Source organism: Genypterus blacodes, unplaced genomic scaffold (genome assembly GCF_046128005.1).
Source record: "Genypterus blacodes isolate CSIRO-AG114 ecotype Tasmania unplaced genomic scaffold, CSIRO-AGI_Gbla_v1 ptg000063l_1, whole genome shotgun sequence".
NCBI classification, from domain to species: Eukaryota; Metazoa; Chordata; class Actinopteri; order Ophidiiformes; family Ophidiidae; genus Genypterus; species Genypterus blacodes.
This window is the reverse complement of record NW_027466875.1, coordinates 166,766-175,361: the sequence shown is the minus strand read 5'-3', so window position 1 is coordinate 175,361 and position 8,596 is coordinate 166,766. Positions and strand designations below refer to the sequence as shown.

General features: G+C 45.7%; 1 protein-coding gene across 4 annotated transcripts; it reads left to right on the top strand.

Moving 5' to 3' along the window:
* Positions 1–529: 529 nt before the first annotated feature.
* cops7a (COP9 constitutive photomorphogenic homolog subunit 7A) lies at positions 530–8,320 on the top strand. Of its 4 annotated transcripts, none has more exons than XM_076154855.1 (8): positions 530–620; positions 3,795–3,917; positions 4,509–4,584; positions 5,288–5,376; positions 6,256–6,458; positions 6,567–6,672; positions 6,814–6,983; positions 8,117–8,320. In XM_076154855.1, the coding sequence occupies exons 2-8, from the start codon at positions 3,795–3,797 to the stop codon at positions 8,154–8,156; spliced, it is 807 nt and encodes a 268-aa protein (XP_076010970.1). In that variant the 5' UTR covers positions 530–620; the 3' UTR covers positions 8,157–8,320. The 4 variants fall into 4 exon arrangements, with proteins under 4 accessions (XP_076010970.1, XP_076010968.1, XP_076010967.1 ...); XM_076154853.1 differs by having other exon boundaries at positions 543–615; positions 6,814–6,975; XM_076154852.1 differs by having other exon boundaries at positions 543–615.
* The last annotated feature ends 276 nt before the right edge of the window (positions 8,321–8,596 follow it).

Below are 8,596 nucleotides of genomic sequence, written 5' to 3'. Positions count from 1 at the left end.
CCATTGACCGCTGGTGTTATTCTAGATGGGGAGACGTCACTCCTGCCTCACCATGTTTCCTGCTATCGCCCCATATTATCTGAAATTCAGTTGAACATATTGCTTTAAAAATCATCAATTCACTTGACTCTCTTTCATAATGTCACCACCAACTTTGACATTATTCATTATGGGGGGGAGGGTGGCTTCATGATGTCATTAACAACACATGATGTCAATAGCAACTGTGACAAGCTAGGGTGGGTTCGTTCAACTTCTCCTATTATTTGTGATGTCAAATGTAAATGAGAAACACCCCATGCAAATGCCCGATCCCGAGTTTGGAGGCGATTGGAGGAATGGGAATCGTTATATTAATGCAAATACAATAAACACATGCGCTCCCTAATTATGGTAGTGAAAGTGGAAGGAATAAGTAGAGCTGGAACCACATGTAGTAAACGACATTTCCGCAAGATGTCGCTGTTCTGTCTGACGCTCTTGTCAACTACTATTTTGCCCCGCCTACTTTCCACTACTGCCCAATCAAGGTTTACGTTTCTTTGTTGTCGTATGCACGCTGACAGCGGAACTGAAGCTATCCGACGCCATAGCTTTCAACTATATACCAACAAAGTAAGGTAAATACTGAGCCGTGTGGATGTATTTTAGTACCTGTGTGAATGGATTTATGTACCTACGCCATCTTTAGCTGTCTGGGCCGCACACCAGTGTAGTTCCGAGTGTTTAAACAGGCATAAAGGACAGCGAGGCCTACCGTCAGCGCTAGTGAGCAGCCCTGAGAGAAGCTTGATTAACAGCTGACAGAATCGTATTGCGTCGATCTAAAACAACAACATGGTATGATATTATTGTGTTTCGTTTGCTCCTTTTTTCCGTTTGCATGAATATATGTTGCAATACGGTTGTAAAGCTTAACGTGAGGTTACTTAGATGAGTAGGAGTTGTGGCTAAAGAAGCCTGATTATCCAGAACTCAAATACCTTAAGGATTATTAGAACTTTATCCACATATTGTATGATTTCTGTCCTCTACTAGGAATCCTTTAACAGATAATTACGTAACGACGTCGAACTGTTCATGCTACGGTAAGAAGGAAAGTGGAATATGTGTGTTGTTTAGTTAACGGAGACAACATTGCTTGTGAGACAAGACCACGTTTCCAGGTAATCCTATTACTTCAACATGCTGCAGCGGTCCACATAAGACAAACACGTGTAATAAACAACTCTGGAAACACACAGGATCAAACAAAAATGACCAAATATAGAGAGAAGTAGTCTGTTCCAAATCTAATTCTTCCCCTCACGGTTTCCTCCTCATGTTGCGTTTACTTGTTACATCATCGGTTGAGCTCTGTGGTCATTGTTATTATTATTTAGGCCATAATAAGTGTATAGGATAGTCTATAGGACCTTGTTACATTGAAATGTATTCATAATGGAAAGCAGAACATGAGACGCACATCTCCATATATCGTTTCTCATTGGTGAATAAAGTGAGGATGTTATTATCTGTAAGCTGTCTGAGCTTTTAGAGAGTGAAGTTTGATGAACAAAGCATGAACCTTGACCTCATTAATTCACAACAAGCAACTGATAACTCCAACTATAACGTGACACATTGAAATTGCTTCTATGTCTTATATTGACTATAGTTTAGTACGTTAATGTTTTAGTCATCTAGGTTGTGTGCTTGCCTAATCAGAGTATTGTCGTTACTGTTGGATTAGTTTTTGTATTTGTTTACTTTTTTATTGAAGAAAAGTTGAATATGAATGGTAATATAAAGTTTCCTTGATTTAGAGGATGAAAATATTCTGGATTTAGTCTCTTCTCTAAGTCCTCCCTTTTATCTTCACTCTTAGATGCTGAAGCAGCTTTACATGGCGGTTGTCAGAACTATTAAAGTTGCATTTTGGTGGAAGAATATTAGAGGGAATATTAATGAGCCAGTTGTTAAACTTGACATGTTATTGAAGTGTGTGAGTGCGGCTCATGTTGTCAGGGACACAACATGGAGAACAGAGCACACTTATTGAATCCACTTTTCCTTCCTAGAAGCCTTGTTCCTCTTTATTATTCCATTATGTGTTTATTCAGAATGATACAGTCTCTGCTTTGAATGTAAAGCATCTCTTTAATGGCCGTTTGGTGTGTGTGTGGAATAATGATAACATGGTACACAGACGACAATCACAGACTAGATTAATTGAAACGACGGGGGCAGAGCTACAATAACCCAGTCATCACTTAAGCTCATCTTTGTAAAACAATTCATCTGTAGAGGTGAAAGGGTTTTGTGCATCTTTAGAATGAATCAGTCCCACTTGAACAATACGTTAGTCACAAGCACTGTGTGTGTGTGTGAATATGTGATGCAGAGACCATTCTGAACCTTTTTAAATTCAAGAGAAATACAAACTGCACGCCAGCCTCTTACTGAGCTCACTCTTGTATACCTCAGTTAAAACAGACACTGCATCTTAGATGAAGTCGTCCATATTAAATGACTTTGTTTCTGCACCAACCACCGCCGACTCATCTCGTATGCTTGGCAGGGAGAACAGCATTAAGGCCTTCTTGTTGATATGGACACCATATGGAAGATGTGCAAGGATTCAGCTCAGTCTGACACATTTAATCTGCTCCCAAACAACATTGTGTGGAGCTGTGTTGCACCATCTGTATTGGCTGAGATGAAGAAGAATCACTCAAAGCTTTGTGTTTGCAGGGCGGTGGGGGGGATCCAGGCACTCTTGTCCCTTTAATCTAATGAAACGTCCCGCGGTAATAGAAGCGCTCTGATGCAAGTGCTTCAGTGTATCTGTCAGACTGAGCTGCCCTCCTGTCCCAGTGTGTGTGTCAGAGGAGCATCACCTCACAGTATCCCATCAGCATCAACAGGACATCCCCTCACCGTTGGCATGTTTGTCAATAAAGGGGTTTGAGAGCAGAGCGTGGGTTCACACTGATAACCCCCGCTGGTATATTCGTCATATTTGAGTAATTTCTCCAATCTGGCTTGTCTCAGTCTAATAAATACACAAATAGCTGTGGGGCAGAGATTAAAAGTGGAGCGGAGGTTCAGACAACAGTGCTGTGAGGTTCTGCATAACAAAGGGGGGTTTTGTGCGTTTAGAAACCAATTCTGAGACTGACTGGAATAAGCCGAAATTGGTTGTTGAACTATTGGCCGGAGTCACAGGCAGATTCCTTCTGTCACTACTTAAGCAGTTATTCAGCTGTTGCCCTCAGCCTGTGCTGCATTTGCATTGCGTTCCTATCCAGGGAATGCGCTTTGATGAATATGCATGTCCTGCCCCGCATTCATTTCACTTTTCATGCCCTCATGCACACTGCAACTGGTCCTCCAAGCCGGTGTGGAGCTCTCTGGGTAATTGAAGGTCAAGTGCTGTGGTTAAAAGCACCGAGCTGTTAGCTGGGGAATGGAGGGAGACGGCATTCTTCATTCATTTTGATGTCCAGATTTCGAAAGGGCCACGGCGGGGCGGGGGGGGAGCGAGCCGATGTTTGGAAGGGCATGGCAAAGACTGCTACGCGCCACAGGGTCCCAATAACTAGATCAGATCATTAATAGATCATTTATGAAATATTGCCGACACGGTGTCCTCAGATGGCCGCGTGCTGCAGATGGAACCCGTGTGTGTGTGTGTGTGACTCCCATCGCCGCTTCCCTTTCTCTACATCTCAGCTGTGTCGTTGTTTCGTCTGTCCCCTGCTGACCAAACGTCTCTGACCTCTGTGTTTCTCCCTCTCTCCTCCCGGCATCAGATGGAGGTGGAGCAGCTCCTGTCCCTGTCCGGCCCAGCACTGGCCCAGGCTGTCAGCTCTCTGCTCGAGACCCCCGGCCTCTACGTCTTCTCTGATATCTTGGAGCTGCCTAATGTCAGAGAGGTAAGCGCACGCACGCACACACACATACACACACACACACACACACACACAGCAAACGCCCTCCGTGTCGGAGCGTAATGGCACAGTGAGTGTTATTGTTCCATTCTAGAAGGATCTGGCCCGATATGCAGATGGAGGATAAGTAAGAGTGGGTTGGCAATATTTATAAGAAACGGAGAGATCCACACGGCAGAACAGCTTAACTATGGTTGAACATCTTGAACAAACAAGCTCGTGTGGTGGAAGCCAAGACGGAGCGTCGGCTGAAATCTGTGTGTCGGACAGAAACAGAAACACTGTGAAACTAATGTGCTTGATTATTTTGCAAATTGATCGGCCACTTTTTTACATTTCGATCTTTTTGTACTTTGAACTTTTTGTAACTCACAGAATCAATTGCCCTTTTTCCATTGAATAATCTTATATCTTTGTTTAATTGTTCTTACACTGTTGGTTTAATTCTCTCTCTCTCTCTCTCTCTCTCTCTCTCTCTCTCTCTCTCTCTCTCTCTCTCTCTCTCTCTCTCTCTCTCTCTCTCTCTCTCTCTCTCTCTCTCTCTCTCTCTCTCTCTCTCTCTCTCCTTCCCCTCAGCTGGAGAACGGCCCTCACGCTCCCGTCTTCCAGCTCCTCAACCTCTTCGCCTATGGAACTTACGGCGACTATAAAGGTATTGCAGCGGCAGCACAGTGTAAATAAGTAATAGGACGTCCGTGCAGCTGTTTTATTGCGAGCCGTATTTCTCCGGGGGGCGGCGAGACAGGCACCTCGTCACCCGCGTCACCTAAACCAGCCGCCCTGACACCCTGCAGCCTGCTTAATTTACACACTAATCACAGCCGCTCCTCTGTACCCCCAGCCGTCATTAAGCATTCCGATTGTCCCCCGATTCCTGTCGAACGTTTCAGCACCTCTGGCACAGACGGACGGTAATCTATGTCATTTATATAACGATATAGATTAAACGAGAAGCCGAGTGTTTACAATGCTTCACATCGAGTCGCCCGGCTCCTTATTGCTCCCTTCCGTTTCCAGTCACGTTGGCGTGGGGAGAGCATTTACTTTCACAGCGGTGCGGCGGAGCTCTTAGAGAGGCTGTCAGAGCCGCCGCCGTCTCGGAGGGGTGTGAGGTCTGTCACCGGGAGACTCGGTCACCAGAGACCCGTCTCCCCCCCTGCTGTGTTCTCTGACTGCTTAAACAGCTTCACATTCACCCACCTGTCCCCGCCTCAACATTACTCTTTAAAGTAATAAGTACTTTCCCAGATAATGTGCGACTGTTTGACCCTCGGCAAAGTGACTCCGGCGGCGCTCTCCCGTGCTCTCACTCACTCGTGTTTCCCGTCACCTCTCCTCTCCTTCACTTGCTTTAGAAAGAGCCGCCTCCCTCCCAGAGTTGACGCCGGCACAGAGAAACAAACTCCGGCACCTGTCCATCATCAGCTTGGCGTCCAACCTCAAGGTACTTCCTCCCTCTCTCTCTCCCCCTCTCTCTCTCTCCCCCTCTTCAAGCTCTCACAGGAAAGTGCAGATACAAACGTAATGGTGTACTCTTGACTCGGCAGAAAATAAACTTCTTGGCTTGCACCTTTCGGCTTGCCGGTAGCTCCATAAAGGCGCATATCAATTAATGATGTGTGAACAGCTCTGCTTTCAAATATAGCCGGGCTTTGTTATTCAAGCAGATTGTCTAAATTAAAGTTCTTGCGAGCTCGGTTCTGCGGCTTTTAAGCTGGTGGCTGTGTTTGCTTCAGCTAGACTGGCAGTGAAGCGGGCAGACGCGTCTCTCTCTCTCACGTCTCTTAAAGACTCAAGCGCGGCCGCCGGTCGCCTCAGCCATCTTTGATTCTTCATCAGCGCTCCCATACTTCCATCTCTCTACATAACCCTCAATTATCTGTCCTTCTCTCCAGGCATCTCTCACATTCCACATCTATGGATGCCCTTTTCTTCCTCTGCTCCTGATAAATAATTGATTTATTATTCTCACTCACTATCACGGCTCCTTTTCCTCCTGCCCCATGTTTCTCTCCTCAGTGTGTCACCTTATAGCTTTCCTACCTTGTAGACTTCAGCTGTGTAATTGCCCAATGAAGGATTGTCAAATTCCAACCTCTCTTATCATCTTCCTCTGACAGTGACATTTAGGCAAATGAGCAATTTTAGTGTAAGGCTCCCCTCCTCCCTTCTCCCTCTTCCTCCCCCCTTTTTCATCAAACCACCGGGATGGAATTGAATTCTCTGCCTGTTTGCTCAGGTGTAAAAAAAAAAAAAAAAAGATTTAACTCTGCCAATGTCATTTCCCCTCTGTGTGTGTGTGTGTGTGCGTGTGTGTCATCAGTGCCTGCCTTACTCGCTGCTCCTGCAGCAGCTGGAGCTGAAGAATGTGCGTGAGCTGGAGGACCTGCTGATCGATGCCGTCTACTGTGACATCATCCAGGGCAAACTGGACCAGAGGAACCAGCAGGTGGAGGTGGACTGCAGCGTGGGTCGTGACCTCGGCCCCAACGAGCTCCCAAACATAATCAACACACTGCAGGAGTGGTCAGTGATCCCCGCTGTGTGTGTGTGTGTGTGTGTGCGTGTGCATGCGTGTGTGTGTGTAAGCAGTTTACATTTATTTATTTATTTTCCACTCTCCCCCGCTTTCAGGTGTACAGGTTGTGAGGCAGTCTTGTGTGGAATTGAGGAGCAGGTCTCGCGGGCAAATCAGTACAGAGAGAGCCAGCTTAAGGTCAAAGTTCAAGTGGAAACAGAGGTCAGTCCTTCAGCACATCGCTCTTCTCCTTGTCTTGTAGCTGCTGGTGGTGTTGTTGTTGTTGTGTTTCTTCCTCTCAGGGTAAAGACATTGCACAGCGTGTGCTTCCTCCTCACTCTGTCCTCACTCTCCCCCCCTCAGGTTTCAAACCTACAGAAAACGTTAAAGGCCAGCGCCGCCTCTCCGTCCTCAGGCCCTGCCCCTGCCGGAGCCGCCTCCAATCAGGACGCAGACCAGCCCGCCGAGCCTCGAGACCCCGCGTCCTCTCAGGAACCCCGACAGCCAGGCAAAAAGAGTTCAAAGGTGAAAGGGTGAGTACACAGCATCATCTGTGTAGTACTTGCGGTAATGTGAGCAGGAAGTACATTGGCAGTAAATTTTGCAGTTTCTATAGATTTTTCCATCGCACTTACATAGATTTTTTAGTGATGACAACCAATATACAGAAAATGAGAATTTGAATAGAAAGTGAACGCATTTGTGCAGAATAATTTGGTGGAATTTTGCTCCTAAATCAGCAGAGGAAGGCTGTTTACGTCTACAAGTCACACAACTGGAACCAAAAGCGGCATTTCTGGGTTTTCCAATTAGAGTTGTTTTATTGGCGTGGCTCCCTTTGGTTCCGTGCAGCACTTAATAACCCTGGTTTCTGAAAATTGCTTCTTAAATAAAGAGTCAGTTAGCACCACAGCACTGTACAGACACTGATCCAGAGCCATTAGTCCAATGTTCTTTTGGCCAACAATGTTAATTCAGCAGAGGATCCGTATGTTTCCATTTTTCCATAAACATTAAAACGCCAGCTGCAGGGTTAAGTGGTGTGCGTGTGTGTGTGTGTGTTTGTCTGCATGAAATAGCTTTTTTTATCAACTGTGCATCAGTGTTTTGCAGCAGCACTCTCACCCTGCTGCTATCAGCGCTCTGTTCTTGTGTCTGTTCTGCTTCCATGCGTCCCAGTGACCAGCGGCTAATTCACGTCTGTCCTGGATTGCAAATGTCACTGGATCTCCTCTCTCTCTCTCTCTCTCCCCCCCCCCCCCTCCCCCTCCAGGGAAGCCTAGCAGACGCTTCACTTGTTTGCTTGTTTTTCTGTTGTTGTTCCCAATAAACAGGAAGCAGCCATTATCATTTTCCCGGCTGTGCGGTGCATTCGGATGAAGCCTGTAATTTTCATTTTTCACCGAGCAAAGCACTTCAGTCAAATAATGATCCCACTTAATGTTTGAAATCCAAATTAAGGATAGATTAACCTCAATACTCTATTTAAATGAGTTTTGACACGTTGATTTGAGAAAAGAAAAGCGTTCTCCACATCGTTCTTTTTAGCTTCCAATCCACTTGAGATCAAATCAGCAGGAAATGCAAAATATTATAGAAACCATTTCACAGTTCATCATCCCATCCAAAGTACTAATGCAATGTTTTTGGGGTCGTTTTCCTTCAGGCTGCGCGGCAGCGGGAAGATCTGGTCGAAGTCGAACTGAAGATGTAAGCGCGGACGTGTCGGACAAATGGATCAGTGTTCATGGACATTCATTCATTCTTTTAGTTTAGATCGATTGTAAGTTACTTTGTATTTTCTCTGCTGAGTTGAACATGTATAAAGTCAGGATATAAAATTGTTGGGAAATAAAATGAATCCCCCGTCCTTCTGTGACTGTCTCATTAATGTCACCGTCACTTGAAATGCACTTCACACAGCTCCTCTCTGGAGGGGGCGCTGATAAATGTTAACTCGCAGAAGGGGGGCTACCAGTTAGGAGGTCAAGCCATTAATTAGGGCGTCTCCCTAAAGAGACTAATGTATTATATCTGAGACTTCCCCTGTGCACCACCAGCATGACTACACACACACACACACATACACACACACACACACACACACACACACACACACACGTGATATGCATTGGTTTTTGGTACT